Source organism: Vollenhovia emeryi, unplaced genomic scaffold, assembly GCF_000949405.1.
Source record: "Vollenhovia emeryi isolate VEMERY1.0 unplaced genomic scaffold, V.emery_V1.0 DF939132.1, whole genome shotgun sequence".
NCBI classification, from domain to species: domain Eukaryota; kingdom Metazoa; phylum Arthropoda; class Insecta; order Hymenoptera; family Formicidae; genus Vollenhovia; species Vollenhovia emeryi.
This window is the reverse complement of record NW_011967234.1, coordinates 2,548,649-2,569,935: the sequence shown is the minus strand read 5'-3', so window position 1 is coordinate 2,569,935 and position 21,287 is coordinate 2,548,649. Positions and strand designations below refer to the sequence as shown.

Below are 21,287 nucleotides of genomic sequence, written 5' to 3'. Positions count from 1 at the left end.
TGTCTACGTTTTGCTCATTAATTGACGTCAAAACTTGAATATCGCGGCAATATTAACGACGTATTTAATGACCGAATGACTGAACAAAGTGTTGACGATGAATCACACGCTCGCGCCTCGGTTCGCAAACACTCAAGTCCCGCGAGTCTTTTTAGTCGCGTTTAAAGTAGGAATCATTTATAGCTGATTTGCGTAATTTCCACGGTTCGCACACGGTGTAATTATGCTGCTACATCACTACCGGAAGAACCTGAGCGCGAAGTTTGTCGATGCGCCGCGGTTGGTTGCTGCTGATTCTGTCGCTCGTGGCTGTGCTTCGTGTCAGCCAGCGCATGCTTTGAGTCACCCACAGGCAGATGCGGCGTGAAGCGACGACATTGGCTCCAGATGACTCGCGTCGAAGCGAGAACGTGTCTCCCGTCGTAGCGCGCCCGTGGAGAAGCAATCGAACGTGACGGCTGAGAAACACGTCGTCGAGATCTCATATTGCCATACCATGGCTTACCGATGGTTGTACCGTTACATCGATGTTTGTGCTTTGGAGCGACGATAAGATTAAACAAATTGGATGCCACGACGAATATGCTCCCTTTACACTTTTTTAACAGACAGCTCCGGCTCTCCGTTAATTTTACATAATTAATTACTCTGTCAAATCAGCCGACGGTAACGTGTAATTATCGTCGGGGGGAAAAATTGGTTGCCGTTCCCAAAATACCGATCAGCTAATACGAAGGGAAGGGTCGAAGTTATTAACGTGGCACGAACATATGGCGATCGTTGGCACGCGTCACACGATTCCCGAACGAGCGTTGCGTTTAGAACGGTGAAAGAGGATACGGAGCGGAAATGAATGAAAGTTGTATGTACAAAGGACGTTAATCACGAGGGAACATGACGCGACGGCATAACGTATTTATGCATTTTATGGTGCTTCTCTCACGGCTTACGCGGACCGCTAAGGGTCATTCGTTTGGTAACGCGCGTACCCTGTGTGTCCTTACATCGTATAACGCTCAATAGTGCTCTCCTACGACAAACCGTACGGCGATACAACGATGGGTATTAAGGAATCGGGTGTCGAGAGCAGGCACCGTGCGTGCATTATTACCAATCGTTTCACACTGTTAAATTTGTAGTGTTAAGACTCGATGAGTAGTCGCCACCATAGAGTAAATTAAACAATGGAGTTAAAAGAATCCATGAAATGGTTCGAATAAAAAGTGTAGTTGATTTTTAACTACAATTGGTGTCAAAATAATAAACTTTACCACACATGATGGCTAAAAGTAACAACATAATGAGTAGGAGCTGTGGCGACTACTCATTGAGCCAAATTTGACTCATTGAGTCACTACGAATCTAACATACCTCTCTTCTTACCGTTCGGCGTTCAACGGTGTTTAGAAAGGCGAGAGAAAGAGACTGCGATTAGAAGTGGTCTCCCTCAATAAAAGTCGGACTTACAATGGATGTCATGCGAAAAGGGGGGCCTCCCCGATGTCGGATACGCGGCATAAATCCACCTATTCAATCGCACTCCATCGTTGACCTTCCTGGCTATGAAAATGGGTTAGGCGAGAGTGCGCGCGCGCGGGCGATTCAGCGGAGCGATTCCGTAATCGCCGCACGTACAGAATCCTAGGTATTTCATCGGACGTGTCTTCGCGGACGACGGTTCCTGCGCGGACTTCCGTACGCTCGCAAATTATTCCGACCCTTCAATTACATCCTTCAAGTGTTTGCATCGTTGAGGTTTTGATTAAACGCGCTGGTTAACACGTACCTCCGTGATTGTAATGTGCGATAATAGTAGAATTGAATACCGGGAATAAATTTGATGGAATATTAGAAAAATATTATTTTCTTTAGTAACAAGTCAAGTCCGATTGATCGCTTTAGATGAGATCTTCCCTTAACCCTTTGAAACATACATTTTTCTATTGAACCATTTTTTGCGAAACTTTGTATACCAGGGTTTTTGGAGTCGCTGATTACGAATCCGTTATCAGATTTTCATAATTTAAAATGGCCGATTCAAGATGGCGGAATTCAAAACTTTAAAGTATAACATCATTCAGCTGTAATTCAACTATGCTAAGAAACATTATTTAGATATTATTAGGATCCATGGAATTTAAATTCCAGTTGAAAATTCTTATAGAACATAAAAAAAACGCGCGCGGAATGACGGATGCAAAATTGAAATTTGATCATTTCTTAGAATTTACTCATTCTTGGCACTACCCAGAGCTAACGACGCGGACTTGATGAGTCCCTAAATACCGTAATCAGGAAGGCCTAATGCCCAAGCTAATGCCCAAAAAATGCTTAGTAATGCCCAGTAATGCCGCAAATCTGTACACCACAATGCCCTCAGGGATTTCCCCCTCGGTCAAAAAGTAAAGAAGTTGAGGTGGTAACGTGGGTTACCACCATGCTTCAAAGGGTTAAAAGAATTTTCCATACGAATAAGACGTCTTTACGAGTGTATACGAACGGAATGCGGTCGATGGATCGAGGTGTGGAAATTTCACTGCATTTCGTTAAATGACAATATATCCGTGAAACAATCAACCCTGTTGACTTGTTCCCGCGGGAACGGATTCCTTATATCGTCCCAGTGCGCGGATCTCACGAAGGCAGTTTACGGGCTCGGTGACCGCGTAAAAAGGACCTTAGATAAAAAGCGCTCGTTCTCGGCAGACGGTTAAACCCGTTACGGATATAGCTCGAGAAAGAGAACGCGGGTGGGGTGGAAGATTCGTATTTTCGAAGCGGACTGCCAGCATCTGTCGGCGGCGGGCATGACGCGCATTGAAACAAACGCGCGGAACCAGCGCGGAACATGAGGGGGGATTATCTCGACCGAGGTGCGTACTTAGGATAACAGCGAGAAAAGACAGAAGTATATCCCAGGAAAATAAAAAGGAAACGCGAAAGGATCTCAGTGAAACAGAATGGACAACAAACAAGTTGAGCTCTGGCATTAAAGAGAGAATGCTCTTGTATATTTCCTTTAAAGAACTCGCTTTCTCTGATTTTTTTCAGTTGAAAGCAGCTTTAATTCGAAGATCCATTTAACGTGGTGTAAAATTATTTCGTATTTTAATATACAATTGTCTTTAAATTTCCACCATCCCCGTACATCATCGCCGCATATTAAACGCTCTTTTCGACATTATGCAAGATTCGATGTACACACCTCCTACAGACAATTGAGGTCTCGTAATATATGAACGCTGTTTTCGGTTTGATGCAGATTATAATTCGTGTCTAGCATTAGAAGCGCCCACGCGCATTGCGAATCTAGGACTAGCCATCCGTAGAAGATCCAAGGTCGATCGATTCATATCGATTATTAATATACGAAGCCAATGAATGCGTCGTGAATTCCGATAGAGGAATCGTAATTTTTACTCTTACTTACAGTCAAATCAGTTTGCGAGGAGAGTATTTACCCTACGTTGTTTAAAAAGAAGATATCTTCGGAGCAATTTAAATAAAAAAAATACGGAGTGAAAGATTTTTTTTTACAAACGTATTGTACGTACCCCAGAATTTGACATTTTAGCTTCATCCATATTGACAATGATACAACAAAATCAACAACAGAACCTACGTCCACCCCAATCTGATTTTACATCGTCATAAAGTTCGAAATCCGGTAGTTTCTTCATCAGCGATACTAATGTATGAAATGTTATATAAATCCCCTGGGATTTTACAGTAATTAATTTCGTTTACGCGGCATCCTTGTTAACAAAGTCCACCGAAGTTAGAAAGCTTATGAAGTTCCCTGCGAAGACTTGTCAAACTTCTTTTAGGAAATCTGTAATATGACGGAGAGGTTGCGAAAATATATAAAAATTTTCCTTCGACTTATCTCGGCGTGGAAAAGAAATTATCGATACCAAGCCATCCCATAAAAATATCAGTGTTAAAATAACACTGACGCAAGGCTACTAAAACACCGAAATAGAGAGCGCTGATACTCTTGACACGAGGAGTAAACCAAAATCATGTACACCAATGCCTACGAATGCCCAGTGGGTATTACTTTAGCTTATCTTGTTTTATCTCTTTTTAGATTCTTTATAACGTCCCAGCAAGACCAAATAACACACACCAACGCCCCAAAAATGCCTAGTAATGCCCGAAATCTGTACACCACAATGCCCTCAGCGGTTTATCACTCGTCTTAACATTACTTTTAACACGTTCCCATTTGGATATATAAAAAGGATATCAACCTGTCGCCGAGATGTAAAATAAAAATATCAACCATACCGCGTAGAAGATATTGTGCACTTATAAATACCGGTCGTTTGCAATAATAATTCTCTGTTATTTCAGCACTGCTGAAAATCGCTGTATTTTCAAAGTATTTCTTTATTCCAGGTCATCGCAAAATATTGAAATATTTTCGAAAGGCCGGAGGATGGTCAAGCGGTATCGATATCAGACTTGAACACGCCTTATCCCCTATTCGTGCCAATCTGCGAGTGACGCGGATGACACGTCGGCTGGCACGGTTCGCCTACACTTGGCCGTACATATCGCCCACGCATGGCACGAGCCCGTCTCTCCGTTGTCGCCGTCGTCGATCATTCTCATTGAGTTTAACGCTTTCGAGCAGCACTCGCGAAGCGCGTCCGAGAGACGTGTTCTCTACGAAGCCCCTGCTTAAATCCGCGCCGCGTGATTGAGATTTCCTATACGATCGTTCTGAAAAGCGCTATCAATTATCGCGTCTCCCCTGGCACCGCGTGATAAATCTCGGCGATATTTTGTCTAATTTCGCAGCGCGCGATAATGGATGGAGACAAATTAGCTAAGTGGAGGCGAACAAGCGCGATCGATGGTTACGTATCATTCCAACTTTAATAATCGAAAAAGAGACGCGACGATTCTCGCGGCTCCAATGTTTTATCTCAAACACTTAGAGGACTCGGACGATAGCGCTGGAAATGACACGATCTCCCAAGTGATGCAGGCGGTAGCTATCATCTTTCTCGCTCATTCTCTGCCGTGCAATACTCGCAATTTTATGCAGAACGCCCCAGGTGCACCGCAATGTACCTAATGCACTCCGGTATACTCTCGAGACATACATTACACGTAGATGCACCGCATCATTGCCCATCGTCTTCACGTAAGCTTTCTTGCTGCGAGCGCGATGCATCGTCGCGTCGCGTCGCGTCGCGTCGCGTCGGCGTCGCGTCGCGTCGCCGTGCCCGCCCGCAGCAAGAAACGCTTTGTTCGCCATGGTGGGCGGAGACGAAGCGGTGGTCTTCTCCATTACCAGCCGATTAAACCATTAAGTTTGACAATAGACCGTTTTCTGCTGAGCCAACCAAGTGCTGGGCCCCGAGAATCCTAACTTTCTTCGTGCCTTAGATATACTTTGGAAAAATATTTTTCGTAGACCTGGCGGATTCTCCTGTTAATTGATCGTTTAAACAATCTCTCGGCCGCGCTAACGAAGAACAAATCTCCGAAAGAAATGAGAAAAGTGAATCAACGAGAATAATGCTGCAATTAGATGCTTATTACGTAAAACGGTTCTGGGCAACTTCCACGTTCATAACTGTAACAGCGCGATAATTTTCATTTTGCAATGACATATTTATCGTCTTTTCTTCGCCCCGCATAAATTTCAATGCTGCGATTCTCTCCCGCGAAAAGAGCTAACTCTTATTAAAAGTTCAGTTCTATATTTCTGCTTTTTTACTCGCAAGTAAATTACAATTCAATTATAAGTTTCTCTCTTACTCATCATTTCTTCTTTTTATTTATAAATTTACTCTCAGCACGTAGAGGCAATTTATTAAAAGACGCCGCGATAAATATTTTCTACTATTTCGTGTAATTTGCAGTATCTGAGCGTCCGTTTTGAAAGCACTCTGACTACTTCTTCGCCAAGTACGTCCAATTTTCGCATTTCGTTGTTCTATCTTTTTCTCTGTCCGAGCAAACCGCCGCGACGCTCCCTTTTCTATTCTTCCAGGTGGAGAGGGGGGGGGGGGAGAGGAGAGCACCCGGTGGCTCGATGGAGCGTTTTGACATCGACACAATGAGGAAGAAAGGTAAAGCAACGCGGGCGAAGTTTCATTGCCTTTCTCGACAGCTGCATCCCCGCCCGGCGAATACATTCAATCGAGCGGCAGAACGGAGCAAAAGCGGCGAATTTTTCTCGCATCCCACAAAATAAAGTCTCGACCCCGCAGACCGCGATGCCTCTGCGCGTTTGCCCCTCAGCAATAGAAACGATATTTCATACAATCCGAATTTTCTATTCCAAACGCTTCACGATATTCCTTCCTTTGTTATCCACCGCTACTCTACGAGGCACCTGATTCGAGAATATGAATATGCGGGGAGAAATTTTAATAAAATTTGCGAAACAGGAGTCTCCCGAAACCGCACCGGTCGTCGAACTGTAACTACAAGAATGTCTCATTTTTTCGAAACACACTAACTCGTAACGATACGGTATATGTGCATTTTTTTTATAGAATTTAAAAAGTTAAGCGTATATTGAGAGAAGAGGGAGAACACATTTCCAGAATGCGGATTACGTTGCACGTTTAATATAACATTTTTTATTTCAGCGGTATATACCTTTGTTTTTGTGAATATTTTATTTCAAATCATTCTGCGATTCACAGAATTATTTAGCTTCGAAAAAGGCCTCTTTAACTTTAAACCGAAGCGCGACAATTCGCAAGATGAGGTATGAGATAAACACGTGCTCCACTCGATGGATAATAAGAACTGTTTCGCGTGGAATAAATATACTTTTACCGCGTTACATCGCGCTATGGGATAATTTGGACAATTTGATTTCAATTCTATGGGTAATACAGTCGAGCCATGGAATATGCGGCTTGCAATTAGGATAATTAGCAACGGGAGCGTTTCGGGTATCGATGGAATTGTGCCAACGACCTATGTCAACGACTGCGCGCTAATGCAATCGCGATAACAATATTCATCGGGATTGCACCGCATTGACCTGCCTCTCACCATAGAACGATTCACTAAACCGGATATGAATTTGCGAGATTGTAGCAGCGTTCTGAATACAATAGGGTACATTACTAGAAAATAAGGTTTGCAGTTTCAGCTTTGAATATCTGCAAGAAAAAAGTAATCCACTTATCATCAACCATTTTAGTCCCGTGTTTTGCATCTTTAATGCCGCGCGTGGTGGAACATTGATATTAATTTGCGCTGATATTTCATCACAGAAACTCGATAGCTATTAATACGATATTTTGCGCACAGTAGACCGTTAAAACATAATATCGTATTCATCGGTTGACATGTTAAAAGTTGAAATAAACTATTATATAAGGGATATTAATTTTCCCGTGTGTAAACACATTTTGACAAAACATCCGCTTTCGAGCGGATCGTATAAATTCGATCGCGATTACATCGCACGGCGGGTATCGATATTATAGTCAAAAATGCAATGTTATATTCATGACATGTAATCCGGAAACGCGTTGGAGCACTAGTAAGCGCAATTTATTTTCCAACGTTTATCGCGCTGCGCGATACATCGAACAAATTATTTATACGATCGGTTGTAATACAATCGAAAATGGTAATGAGTTTCTACCGGTGCGTGCGGGCCCCCCTCGCGCAAACTCGTAAACTGTTATTACTCCATCAACCCTCGCCGTCTCTACAAATGCATCCAGCACGCGGAGAGTGATGAATTTGGCGTATTTACGGCGGTTTAATTGCCATCGAAATACGCCAGCGAATCGATTATTAATGGTGGTATTTATGCGGAAGAGGACTCTAATGAGCGGCAAACGGGATTTTTGAATGTGCTTTAATTTCCGACTAATGAGTCGAGCGCGCCGTATGGATGACTCATCAAGTCGATTTCAAAAAGCCGCTCACAGGCTCGGGCGAATCCGGTTAGGCGGCGCACGAGCTCGCGCACGTGGAGCGCGATTAATCTATCAAAAAGAATATTTCGAGACACGGGATGTGCGTTCTAACGAAAACTCTCCACCGGGGCGGACGACGAGTGCGGAACGTAAAGTTGCCCGGTTACAAAGCAAGTGTTCAAACAGCGGCGTACTTAAAACGTCAATTTCGATCTTAAATTAATTGTCACACGCTACTTTGATTTAAAAAAAAAAACCCCTACCGGGTTTACGAGTCATCTCGCATTTATGGCATAAGCAACGACGTGACGCCGCGCGCATCGCGTTTACGTTCTTCGCGATATAACGGGTCTGTTAACGCTGCGCTTTACAGTTAGCCGGTCGTGCGAATTGCACACTTATAGTACCGACGAGTGAAGGTCTCGGAAAAGGCGGTGCAAAGAGAGCGGGGGAGGCGGAATCGCGAAGAATTTCGAATAGCGGCTACAAACGAGAGCTTCGTCTTTAATGCCGCTCTAACTTTTAATCATACGCGCGCACCCGGGAACGCTCTCGCGTCTTCTTCGGTATGAACGTGGCCATTGAAGCGACGTAAAGCTAACGCAATTGCGAAGTAATGGCGACCGGTGCGGGTCCTGCGCTCCGAAGCGAGGTCGCGGAATCGGGTCGCGTCGTATAACGAACAAAGGTAAAAATTGTTCGCGTGAAACGCTGCGCGGGCCCAGCGCGAAGACGAATGCATTCACTCTCGCAATAAAGTCTTTTATCGGCCGCCCGTTGTTACTAATATACCGTCGATTTTATTGCAAAGTGGGTAAATGGGACGGCGTTGAGAATTTAACGAGCGACTTGGGCGTCGAATAGTAGCTCTCGACCGGACTACCTACTTCGGCCGGAGCTATACGCCACCCGACAAAGCTGACGTATCCCGCGAACGTAATCGATTGGGCGGACCTTCCATTTTTTTTTCTTTATATACAACGAGGTGCTTCACCTCGTGCGTCGTTCCGTCCGACTGTGCGAATTTTCCGATCGATTTCTCCCTGGGGCCGACATCCGCGCGAGACCGGAAAATCTCTCACTTGCTCACTTTTTTTTACCCCCCGTCGTTGAACGAGCGCGTCGACGGGGGGGGGGGAGAGAGAGAGAGTATGAAAATATTAATATGCCTTTCCGATTGCTTCCACTCGATGAAACCGCACGAGAGTAATTAATTTCCTTCGTCCGCGCGATACGTGGGAAGCGCCCGTGGGTCGATACACGCGATTGCGAAATTTATTGTGAGTTATTATCAGATTCGAGAGTCGTCTTCGGAATGGTTCATTTATGGGATATTGAAATAAAAAGATATGACGAAACACACGATAATACATTGATTTTCTCACGCGTCAACCTTGAGTAAGCTCGTAAAACCGTTTTCAATTGTTATATTCGAGGGGCAAACCGCCGAGGGCATTGTGGTGGACAGATTTGCGGCATTACTTAGGCATCTTTTGGGCATTAGGCCTTGCTGGGGCATTATAAAGGTAAAATAAGATAAAACAAGATAAATAAGATAAAATAAGATAAGATAAAGTAATGCCCGCCGGGCATTAGTGGGCATTGGTGTACAAGATTCTGGCCAGCGGTTTCCGCCTCGGTTATATTTATGTGAAAAATACACAAGATTGAAATGTGAGGATTTATATTACGCGTAAAGAATAGTCTGTGTTTATTGGAGCCTCTTGAAAACGATTGTTTACCGCTGATTTTTGTGGCTAAATTATTTCAGTTATTATTATAAATTATTTGCGTTATTAATGCCACTGCAAAGTGCCCCCCTTTTCAGATTCATATTTCATGGATTTCAGATTACGCTAACACATACTCATAAACGCACACGTATTTACAGACGGAAAATATGTTGGCCTTCGTATTTAAATACAAAATTCTGTTATTTTGCGTTTCGATATCACTATGTTATAGAATTCGTTCATGTTACTCAATCAATTTTTAATTGCAATATCGCGGGAATTTACGCTGCCGTGATAAAAGCGAATAGTGACAGATATTTATGCAAAAAAAGAGTGGCATTCTTTTATATGTTTTGAACACCGTGGAAACCTGTTTGAAACACATTTTGCGAGGCACCTATTATGATATAATCAATCATTTGAACGAGTTTGCAAAGTCATTTTCCGAAAATGTTGTACATAGACGCGTGCGACGCACGCTTACGCGTTTTACATCGAGGTTTTATTAAAATAAAAAAAAAAGAACGAAAGAGGCGCGATACATTTGTCATTGCGCTTTTGGTATAAACAGCTCGGTCTGAAATACGTCAAAAAATGACGGTAGCAGCGAGACAATCCACGATAAGCGTGATTTATAACGCAACGTCGATACTTGATACATAAATTACGACGGCGATACCGGCATTTTCTTCGCGCGACATCTTCGCGGACGAGGCAACGTGTAATTTGTCCTGGCATTTAAACCAAGTCGCCGTAGATCGACCCTCTAGACGCCACTCGCCGTTACGAGCGAATGCTTAATGAATAACACGCCGATCCGAAGAAGCACCCTCGGCTCGTAAGTCGGTATCGTCGAGAGGACCGCGTTAATCATCGATTAACAGCGATCCATTCGCTCCGAGTGTGCAACGATGTTCGGCTCGACGACTGTGACTCAACCGGCGATGATTCGCTCTCTCGGGTCGGGGCCGGAAATGCAAAGCGTTTCAAGCGGACGGATTCCTATTCCGAGTGTCATATCCTCTGTTAAGAGTCGCGAAACCGAACGACAGAATTTAAAGAAGAAAAAGAAAGAGAAAGGCAAAAGGTTGAAAGAGGTATAAAACGTTTTGTTCTTTGTTAAAAATATTGTGCGCCGTTGTGTGATAATCTATCCACTTTATTATAATACGATGTTGCCGTTAATGTATATTTTGAAATATTAGAGATGCAAGAAAGATTTCAGAGAATTTATATTCCGATAACGATCTTAATTGTGAGGCAACTAAGAAGCCGAAAGACATGTGGCGCACGGGTGCTGGGAGGGTTGAGTGTACGGTAAGAAATCATCGAATGGCGAAAGAGAGTTGTTAGATAAGATCCGCGGCTCTCAGTACCAAGTACGCTGAAGTACCAAGTGGTAGCTTCAAGGTCTTTTTGCCGGTACCTTCACGGCCTGCCGAGCATTCCGAGAAGAACGAGAGAATAACGAGCTCTAGCGGGACTTGGAGTCGCGAGTTCGCAACGCCGGTACTAAACAAAGTCAATATTTATAATTTTGCGACGTGTGTCCACGGGAACTCGAGGGTGTTCAGCCGATTGGCAGAATGGCCTGCGATTAGATCGTCCCGCGAACGAATCGTTCGAGGCCGGCATTCCGGTAACCCCGATGATAACCGCTTGTCAAAAGTGATTTCTCGCGGAGGAACGCGGCATCCCGGAGTCGCGATTTGAGGAAGGCGAGTGATGTACGATGCACCGAGAGAGGTTCTAGCCTCCGCGAGGAAACGCGCAGAAGGCTAAACGCATCGCCGACATAAAGCTCGTACGTCTCTATTCCGTCTCCGGCGCGAGTGCGATTAACCATTTTCCCACCGCGCTACATATCGCCCGGGCACTCTGACATCACTCATTTGCAGCTGGCGGCTTTTTCATGCGGCGCTGCGAGCGCGAAAGCACGGCAGATTTAGCCATCCCCAAGATTTACGCTGATGATATACGTTCGAAGGATATAATTACATTGCGCTATCCCGCGTCTCCTTTTTCTCCTCGATACTTATCTTTAATATGGCCAAGGGAATTTATTTCATCGCCCCTATGCGGTATTTCCCCGCGTTGCAGAGGAAACGCGAAAAGAATTTCGCAATGCGATCGATTGGACGTTAAGGCGGACTTTTTTGGGGAGGAGGTCCAACGTGCGCTCTCCGCCTCACGTGTGACCAGAAAGGATAAATAAATCGTAATGTAAATCCCTATAAATCTTTCACGCGGACCCGCGCCGCCATCGCATTTACATTCAACATACTCCCATAAATTTTTATCGACTGCACTGACGAACTGGCGGTCCCCTTCCCCTCCTGCTCCGGTCTAACAATGGATATAAATTCCACGGTGCCTTTTGTCGGGGATACCTTTTTTTACACACGAGGGATATTATTTATACACGTGTCGAACCGCGGCGGAACCAAAAGCGACGATTCATCATTCAATAACTATCCGTAATGATCGGACGGGACAACTCGGGTAAAAATTTAATTTAAACTCTAATCGATACGAGTGCTACGCTTGTTTCGAAGGACCGTCCGCGGTGCGTAATTAGGAAGATCTCGCGAGCTCGAATCGATTCGAGTTTGTAAGGCTGCGATCTTTACTTAGGCCAGTTTCACAAACGTCGGTTTACCTGCTAACCAGAGTTTAGTCGACTCCCATCTCCGTCTTAGACCCCGGTTTCACCGAACGTCGCTTATCTCTATTCACGTTTATCTCTTTCTAGAGTAACAGTTGGAAAGAGACAACCAACGAATTAAACTAAGCTTAAAGTTAAGCGACGTTGGTGAAACTGAGCCTTATTATTTAAGAAGAGACAGAGAATCAATTAACCTTCGGCTAGCAGTTAATCAACGTTTGTGAAGCTGACTCTTAAGGCACGGTTTCACCAAACGTCGCTTAACTTTAATCTCGGTTTAATTCACGTTTGTCTTTTTCTAGAATAACAGTTAGAAAGAGACAAAGAACGAAGCTAAGCTTAAAGTTAAGCGACGTTGGTGAAACCGGGGCTAAGTAGAGACAGAGAATCAATTAACCTTCGCTTAACAGTTAAGCAACGTTTGTGAAACTGGCCCTTAAAGAGAGCGAGGCTCCCGCTTAATCGAAATACTCCGAATTCATGCTCCAACAAGCAGTTGTGCATTCGAAAGGCGGTAGCCAGGCAATTGCAGTCTCATTTACAATGAATAAGTCACCGAGATGCACGTGGGGCGATTTACGTAATTACGTTCGTGCCTCGGAAAGGTCGTCGATACAAAGAAGCCTGGCGTGATTCATCGCGCGTCCTTCTCAGGGCGTAAACGCGGTGACTGTCACGCCGTAATTTTCGCAATGGAATTTACTACGAGACGTTATTTTACAAGGAAACAACGGCCGGCGGAGTAAAATAAGTTTATGACCGTTCCAACCCTGCTGTTTTCTCCATGGACTTTTTCTTTACGTCCCATTTCCTGTTGCGACAATGAGTATGTTGCTTTGAAAGACGCGTCAGAAATTGCAACGTAAAAATATACTAATAGGAAACGAAGAGATCGTGCGGGGCAATATGTAAGTCCGAATATTATACGTGCATACATTCGAGCTGAGCGAGCAAAATATTTACGCGAATCAGTTTGGTGCAATGCAGATTATTAAAAGTACATCGCTTTCATTTTAACCGTTTCGTATTACATCGTTTTCCCGATAAGCAATCAAACTTTGTTTGCTTATCAATTTTCGATATTGAAGATAAAACGGTCCTCTTTTACACACGATCCTTTGACGATCGTTAGCGAACACTGCCGCTGTTTGCGCGTTGCGTTTATATTCCCATAATTAACGGTGAAATGTCAAACAAAAATTGCCCCCCCCCCTCCGCTGGGAAATCTCTCTCGAATATTACAAATAAAATCGCGGAGCGTGATATCTCGTACCTCTGTCTCTACACGGAGAGGATTTTTTTCTTAAAATTTATCCTGGAAAGGTATTAAGTGTATCAAGTAATTGTTGAACAACACGGCATTTCGAAGAATTTTCTGAGACTTTTTTGAAATTTTACCATGCATTTTACTGGTACACTATAAAAAGTATGTAAAATTATATACATAATAAGTGTAGCGATTACACAATCGATAACAGAAATATATAAATTTATCTACTTTTACAAAAATTTTTTACTTTGTTGTGTAAATACTTGTTTATACACAAAAAGTTATAAAAATTGTAAAATTTACACAATTAAAAGCAAGCGGTTTACTTATTACACAAGGTAATAATTTTACCTACAAGGTGTAAATTTACTGACATATGTAAATATACACCTTTAACAGATGGTCCCAATATTACCCACTATATTAATTGTAATTTTACACGTAATTTTTTTACAGTGTAATTATATGCTTACAATTAGTATACATTTTGCTAATAGAATGTGTGGTGAAATTTTCAAAAACTCTCATATACAGTTCTTCAAAACGCCACGTTGTCCCACGATTACAAGATTTTCAGGGTGAAATTTACGAGAAAATTCTCTCCGTGTACGTACATTAATACGAGAAACGATGCAAGCTCCAAAGTATATCAAAGTCCGAGGTTAGGAGCGAAATTACGTAACGCGACGCGTAAGAATTAATTCGACGAGTGCGGGTTGCCTCAAGAGCGCGCGCGACGTGACGATATAGAAATATTTATGAAAAGTGTCTCCAGACGGGGTGTAGCCGCGCATAAAACACGATGTAACCACAATAGTTCCTAGCCACTTAAACGCGGCTCGCGAGGGAATCCGCTCTCGCGGAGGCGACTGCGCTCCGCGGTGACAATTTCCCCCGAGGAAGCTGAGGTCCATATCGCGCGAGGGCGACGACCACACGCGCCCGAAACGAAATCGCACGGCAATGACGTCGCGTGGCCATGAAAGTGCAACGCGCGTCGCCGTGTGCGGCGCGAACAAAGCGATTCGCCGTGCAAAGAATCGCGCGTCGAATCGATCGCGCCAAGAAAAGACTATTTTTATGCGGTGAACGACGTCAATTAGGTAACTTTGTCGATTTCTGCCGCGTTCGTCGGAACGTGTCATTCAATTATTAACGTTACCCGGCCGTGTTCGTTCTCTTTGCCCCAAAACTCACGACCAAATTTCTATTCCCTCCCCTCGGAGCAAAAAAAACTGGAGTCGCGCCTGAATAGCGCGCGTTTATAGACCGCCAGGCTCTCTGAGTTCGCGGCGGCAATTTGTTCAATTAAAATATCAAATTTGTAAAGCGCGCCGCTCGAGCGCTCTCTCGCTCCCGTGAATCGCGGCACAGTCGTATTTCGCGGGTACGCGACACGCTTTTCGGACTCGCGTCCGTGTTAATTTTACGTATCTCTCACTAGACTGTCTATCGGCGCTTTCCATTTAGCGACGCAAATCGTCGCAGGCGTCTGCCTTTTTCAGCGTGCAGCGAGCAACAAGGATAAAATGATACCCGTGCCAACTCGCCGTATTTGTACGCGGAAAAAACGAACGTGGTTGTTAAGTGACTTGTCAGAAAATCGACGAGACAATTTGCGAATACTGCGACCGATATTTCGACGTTGTTATCGAGTACGCGCGCCGCGAGTGAAACGCGGAGAAACCGGAGCTACAGCGGTTGTTTACGCGATGCAAATAACACACGTATCCTCGCCGGCGCACGAATTTATAGCCGCGGGTCCCTTCCAGTTGAAAAAAAAACACAGCAAATCCGTCGCATTACTCCGTTTCACGCCGCGTTTCGGCACCGACGAACGCGTAACGATAGGCGCACCACGCGGAACAACGGAGCGCAGGAGCAACGTCGAACGACCTTGAAAACGAGGCTTCGAAAAGTGCGGACGTTACTCTCCGCTCCGAAATAAAATCAATCGTGTGAAATCGCACGCACGCGGTCGCGGGACGCGACGGATCAGCTGGAGGCGCGCGTCGCGCGTCGCCAGACAAACGTTAACGAAGCCCGGGGTGGACGCGACGTGCTCCGACGCGCTCCGGGGAAAGGAAGAGACAAACATTGGCGTGACTCACCTTGATTCTCGGCGTATGCGGCAGGTACGGCGATCGCCAGGAGGGACGTCAGGAGGACCAGCACCAGTTTGCGCCTCGCCGCCGCCGCGCCGCCGCCGCCACCGCCGCCGCTCTCGACGGCGACGACGCGTCGCGGGTCGGCGCGCCGGGAATCGCGCGCCATGTTCCTGAGACTCGACACCGCTGGCTGGCTGGCTGGCTGGACGCACGTCGACCGCGGCTCACGCCAACGCCATGACAACAACGCAGCTCCCTCGCGACACGACGCGGCACGCTCCTCGCACGTTGGCTGTCTCGCGTCTGTCGCTCGCGCGCGCACGCACCACACTCGCGTTACCGACCACCCAGCCCGACTGGCAGCGAACGCGCAGACCGTTGCGACACCTCTGTTCGGCCGACCGCCCCTTTCCCCCACCATGGCGCCGGAGACGGCCGAGCGCGCACGATCGCGGGCGCGCCGTCGCGCACGGAATTCAAACGCGATTTCGGCAATACGTCGTCGACGGCCCGCGGAGAGCCGATTTCGCTCGTACATTTGACGACACGCAGACCGGATACGCGAGAAGCTCTGCTTTTCGCGAGGCTTTCTATTATCTGAAGACAGATCGCGTCCGTTTTCATTTCTCAGACGAAACCATGCGTCACGTTAGATGAAATCAGCATTATTGGTAGATTCATTTTCATAAAGCGATATGTATTACATATATGAATAATTGTATATGTGTGTTGCGTGCGTATTTAACAATAAATATTTTATATACTTCACACGTGACGTCTTGTGCTGACTTCTATTGCCTGTTTAAAATCGTTTATGTGAGAATTGTTTCAAATTTTTACAGTTTATTCTTTACACTAATGCGTGCAAAATAAGACAAATTAAATTAAAACTGACCGTCCCAAAGTTCTAGAAACAAAAATGTTATAGTTTGCTACGTTACACGAAATATTACGTGTAAAACACGTTAAAAAAATTATTACACGTAACAATATAATTCGTTGTAATATTATTACACGTGAAATATTATTATGCGTTTAAATATTAATATTTGCGCTTGCAAACGCAAATGGTGGCACATTTTATCTGTTTTAAGCTTAACGGTGAGTGAGATTCGTATGAGAAACACATATGTTCTAAAGTAAAATAGAACGAATAACTGGAAAAAAATCAAAACCGTTCCAACAATATAAACAGTTGAAGCTGAAAAATGACAAGAATTATGCAGTAGACATGAGTGTAGTGTAAGAGATGTGGCGACAGCGTCTCAAACTATAACTTTCGAATCTATTTTACGTTATGTATCAATCGTAAGTGTATTCTTTAGAACAATATTGCATCAAGACGTATCATTGTAATAATTGAGTGCTGGTTCCTGTCTGGAAGAAACTTTTCAGCATTACTGTCGCGAAACAACTACCTTAATAAGGATAAAGTTTACGCTTGGTACAGTATGAGATACGTAACAAATATTAATTGCTAAAAAATATTTTAAGCACGACACATTTCTTTACGTTAATATTTCTTGCGTAAATCCGTCTACCTGTTGATTTTTAATTTTACACTGATAATATTTGAGGAAAGCATCGAGACTTTGGTGCGATCGGTGTGCGCAGGTTGTTTCAACGTATGCAAGTATCGATCAAACTTTACGGGTGGATGGTTTTGTTCGAGTCGACGGCTGTAGCAGATGAAAATTGCTAAAATCAGCTGGAGAGGCGACTGTTCCATTCGCTTCTCATAATGGAAAACGCGCGGAGAGAGTTGGCGAAAAGAATCGTAAGCGAGTGTAAAGCAAAAGGGACCTCGGTAACTAAGGACTTGGCTTCGTTTCTGGTAATTTGATAACCAATGAGATATTGTTAAAAATACAAGTACGAGGTTACAAGAGCGTTCTCGAAAATTTTTAGCTTTCTCTGTATCAATTAAATCCAGCGTACCGAACGAAAGAAAATGGAAACGAGGAAAATGCGAGGGTGATTCAAGCCGTGACGGAGAGGCTGTGTGACCAGAGCCGGCCCGGTCTTGTGACTTTGAAAAGTCAGCTGTACTTCGCCAAGCATTATCACGATCGAGGTAAAAGTGCGTTTGAACGTTGCTTATAACACGTCGAAATTACTATCGCGATTTCATACTTCGCTCGTCAGACGAAACTGTCAAGAGGCATCGGTTGCGACTGCACCAAAAGACTGGACCTCTGGTCGTCGAGATTTGCGAGACCAGCAAATTGGAGAGCGGAAAGGACACGGAGAAGTTATATCAGAAAATATTGGCGGTGATAACGCTTCTGAGCGGTCTGGGAAGCCCCACGGTCCCATCACATCTGAGGTAATTGTCGATTATATTCGCGCGAACCTCATAAAAATTCAAATGTAAAATGAAGCAAAATCGATAATATTCGGTTCGTTTCATCTTGCATTTCTATTTTCTCGATCATGAAAAATTCATCCTCGCGCCAAAGACAGCATCGTTATCGGGGGAATAAAAAGAAATATTCCCGTCTACGGGCTGAAATTTGCATTAACCAAAAAATTATAAAGAGACATCAAATAATAATTGTATATGAAATTACATGTATGTTGTATTCAGTTCCTCGTAAAATTGGATATGTAACGTACATTAGGGAGGTGTCGGTGGCGTTGCAGAGCGTCTTCCAGGCTTCCGAGCTGGCGCACTACGTGACTTTGCCGAAACGAGAGAAGGAGGAGCAGTTGATGGAGCTCATGTGTTTAGTCGCGGGGATCCGTCTATTTAACAGAGATTGTCAACGCGGTGGCGAGGGAATCGACGATCGTAAGGGCGGGACAATTTTAATCCGGCCGGCTTATCCCTACTCTCTAAAAACCAATCAGTGAACTATCACTGAAAACAGTGAATCCACTGATTGACTTTTAGAAAGTAGTAGCACAGCGCATTGGCTAAATATTGGGCCAATGTTTGGTCAATGCTCTGTGCTACTAGGGTAATCTCCGAATGGCTTTAAACGGAGATGATGTCGCGACAGACATTGTAACTGCACGAAAGCGTCTCGCATCGCAAGAGTGATCGCGACGACGATTGTTTTTAGTGCCGAGCATTCTGCAAGAGGCTCTAACGAAGACCCGCAACTCCATTCTCGAGCTGTTAGAGCCGCTAATGGCCAAGATATACAAGTTCACGGCCGTCGTGGAAAACGCGGTCACGCGCGTATCGACCGACGCGTCGGATGCTGCATGTTGCAGCTCGGAGGAAGCGGACGCGGACGGGAAGATCGAGCGGGCCATCGAAATGCTAACTGCCAGTCGCCAGCAAGAGATCTACATCAGGTGGCTCTCGAAAGAGAAATGACATTTCTTCGAAGGAGAAATGATCGACAACTGACACGATTTCTAAAATGATCTTGTCGTAGAAAGCTGCTGAGCGATGTGGAGCGTAGCGAGAACACGGTGAAGAGTCTGATGGAACGTCTTCGAGCGCGACTCTTCAAACTCCACGACACTGTTCGATACAGAACGGCTATCCCTACTACTCAAGTCTACGTAAATACGACCAAGTTGATGCCCGACATAATTGCTCTGTTAACACTTATCATTCTCAGAAGTTACACAGAATCCCCCGTTTTTCGTGTAAAATCTCACCGTTCCGCATGCAAGATATAACTCATTTACTAAAATGTACTAGTCATTGGGGGAATTTTGTGACAAAATATAATATTTCCCTGAAGTCCGGATGGTTATAATTAAACATTCATTAGAACGTTTGATGAATTCATAAATGTAGTCCGCGGTAAACGTAATCGTATTGCGATTAATAATATATGTACACTCTGCCTGTTAGCCGCAATTTATTGATCTGGCGGATATATGGATGGGCCTGCAAGATGAGGTGATCATTTTGAGTAGCGTCAACAATTTCCTGTGGGAATTACAGAGCTTGAGCAATAAGGTATTAAGCATTCGCCCGTAATGGATCTAAACGTACTTTCGGAACATATATTTAGAATGATTTATATTATAGACTGCGAATATTTACGACGAAACAAAGTTAGAAGATATTGCCGAGGATATTTTAACCGACGCTGAAAGACTCGAACGTTCCATGGGAAATTTAATAAGTATTGATAGTTCCATAAATTATAATAAATATCGAGCGCAAGCGAAAATTTACTCATCGATCTTATTTCGATCGCATAAATATTTATATGGAGCGGACATATATCTTTTCGGTTTTACAGCAGAGTGCGGAGAGTGTTTGATATACTATCCAAACGTCACTAAAGACTTCGAGAAGATTAACTTGGAGGTAACCGGCAGCATTTATACCAGCCGAGGCTTTTATAATTTTACGAAATTTAAAGAATTAAAGTTCGTACAAAGATCTGCGTGATTTTACTCGAAAGACTCGAGTACATTTCCAAGTAATGCTGGAACGAGGAATGCATTAGTTTCTAGGATTTTGCGCGTGGACATTTGCGACGGGCAAAGGAGCCCTCGTACCAGGAAATCCGAACAACGGTGTGGCGAAATGGAGAGGAAAGCATTATGCCTTCAAGTCGTCCGAAGTAGCCGCAAAATTTGGAGAAGATCCCGACAGGTATTCCATTATTGTAAATAAATACAATGTATATATGCCTCAGCTTCGACTGTTAACAGATACGTTTACGACGCGCTCAATTTTGTTCGCAATCACGCGGAATACATCCATCTGTTTCAATTACATGAAGAGATCGAAGCCATGCAAAGCCAGGAAGAGTGAGCTTATTAATTGTAATCATATTCTGTCGCTTATATAAGCGAGAAGTGTAAAAAAAGACATTTGTTTTTCCAAGATTAACGGAAGAAGGATTGCGGCTGAAGATTCGTCATGATCAAAAAGTTCAAACGGACGTTCACATACTTCCGCCCTACATTGATAAAGATTACACTTCCAGCGTTTGGGAGCTCAAGCGTAGAGCACTGCGCTTGGTAGGTCAAACTTTATCGACTTACAAAAGAATACTTGACTGATAAGATACTGTCCGAGGAACTGTGAAAAAATCTCGCGATAACCATCTCAATAACTCCGTACTCTGATATTTTCGTGCCCTCTCGTAAAGCTCTGATATATCACGAGACACGTTCGATCGATTACATGCAATATATATTACGCATTATGAATAATTTCGGCACATAATTTATTTGTCCATTGTCTCTCAATTCCGTTAATTAGTGTGGCTGAAAAGTACTAATTTTGCATATAATAATTTTTCAGGCAAATATAAGTCGATGCGTTACGCGCAGCACACAGACATTTAATTCGCACTTCCGATATGGTGTTTACGTGCAAGCGTCTCTGCCTCAGGATAAGGAGGTTCAAACTAGAAGAGATAGCTGTACAAACACAAAGAAACTCATGACATTCATATTTGGATTGCGAGGCAGGCGGGATGACAATCAGCACGTTGTATCGTTCTTGGAAGATGAGTTTGACCATTTGTAAAATTTAAGTTATTTCTGAAATAGTTGTGCAAACTTGTATACGCAATAAATGTCTCAATAATATTGATATGTAATGAAGGGAAAAACACCATTTCAAGTGAATACACACATTGTGAATAATCAATCGGGTCATACATGTATTTGGAA

The 21,287-nt window shown here is 44.0% G+C and overlaps 2 protein-coding genes across 2 annotated transcripts in view; one reads left to right on the top strand and one right to left on the bottom strand.

Annotated features, from left to right (window-relative positions):
* The window catches only part of LOC105568054, an 89,059-nt gene extending 72,532 nt beyond the window's left edge, over positions 1–16,527 (bottom strand). The window contains exon 1 of the mRNA XM_012023418.1: positions 15,690–16,527. Coding sequence (XP_011878808.1) covers positions 15,690–16,224 — 535 coding nt within the window. The 5' untranslated portion in view covers positions 16,225–16,527. The remainder of the gene's footprint in view (positions 1–15,689) is intronic.
* A 554-nt stretch (positions 16,528–17,081) lies between these two features.
* On the top strand, positions 17,082–21,270 carry LOC105568053 (UPF0704 protein C6orf165 homolog). The gene is made up of 13 exons (XM_012023417.1): positions 17,082–17,520; positions 17,595–17,760; positions 17,832–18,012; positions 18,308–18,477; positions 18,752–18,989; positions 19,073–19,202; positions 19,501–19,608; positions 19,681–19,777; positions 19,898–19,965; positions 20,108–20,256; positions 20,316–20,414; positions 20,492–20,627; positions 20,914–21,270. Exons 1-13 carry the CDS (start codon positions 17,428–17,430, stop codon positions 21,139–21,141), a joined length of 1,863 nt encoding a protein of 620 aa, XP_011878807.1. The 5' UTR covers positions 17,082–17,427; the 3' UTR covers positions 21,142–21,270.
* The last annotated feature ends 17 nt before the right edge of the window (positions 21,271–21,287 follow it).

What these genes read in the sequence shown, in the direction of transcription:
- LOC105568053 (XM_012023417.1), top strand. Translation starts at nt 17,428, where the DNA reads ATGGAAAACGCGCGGAGAGAGTTGGCGAAAAGAATCGTAAGCGAGTGT. An exon ending in AGGACTTGGCTTCGTTTCTG is followed by an intron (nt 17,521 to 17,594) that starts GTAATTTGATAA and finishes GAAAATTTTTAG; the next exon opens with CTTTCTCTGTATCAATTAAA. An exon ending in ACGGTCCCATCACATCTGAG is followed by an intron (nt 18,013 to 18,307) that starts GTAATTGTCGAT and finishes AACGTACATTAG; the next exon opens with GGAGGTGTCGGTGGCGTTGC.